This window comes from Penaeus monodon, chromosome 30 (assembly GCF_015228065.2).
Source record: "Penaeus monodon isolate SGIC_2016 chromosome 30, NSTDA_Pmon_1, whole genome shotgun sequence".
Classification (NCBI taxonomy): domain Eukaryota; kingdom Metazoa; phylum Arthropoda; class Malacostraca; order Decapoda; family Penaeidae; genus Penaeus; species Penaeus monodon.
Window position 1 is genome coordinate 829,335 of NC_051415.1, and position 298 is coordinate 829,632.

At 61.1% G+C, this 298-nt stretch overlaps 1 protein-coding gene across 1 annotated transcript in view; it reads left to right on the top strand.

Moving 5' to 3' along the window:
• The window catches only part of LOC119592260 (protein O-linked-mannose beta-1,2-N-acetylglucosaminyltransferase 1-like), a 63,690-nt gene extending 63,451 nt beyond the window's left edge, over positions 1–239 (top strand). The window contains exon 9 of the mRNA XM_037941088.1: positions 63–239. Coding sequence (XP_037797016.1) covers positions 63–239 — 177 coding nt within the window. The remainder of the gene's footprint in view (positions 1–62) is intronic.
• Positions 240–298: the final 59 nt, after the last annotated feature.

Sequence of the window (298 nt, forward strand, 5' to 3'; positions counted from 1 at the left end):
AGTACATACGTACACATACTGCATCTCCCATGCTAACGCCTAACGGCGCCGCCACGTCGCAGGAGCACGACTGGGACGTCTGGCTGCGCAGCACCGAGATGCGCGCGGGACGGGAGTGCGTGGTGCCCGACGTTTCCCGCACCTTCCACAATGGGGTGGCGGGAGCGCACGTCAACGGCATCCTGACGCAGTCGCAGTTCGCAGCCACGGCGTCACCGCCGACGCTAACATCCGCCTGAAAGACGTCGAGAAGTAAGTGGCAGGAATTGCTCGTGCGTTGAATTGAATACTTGTTAGG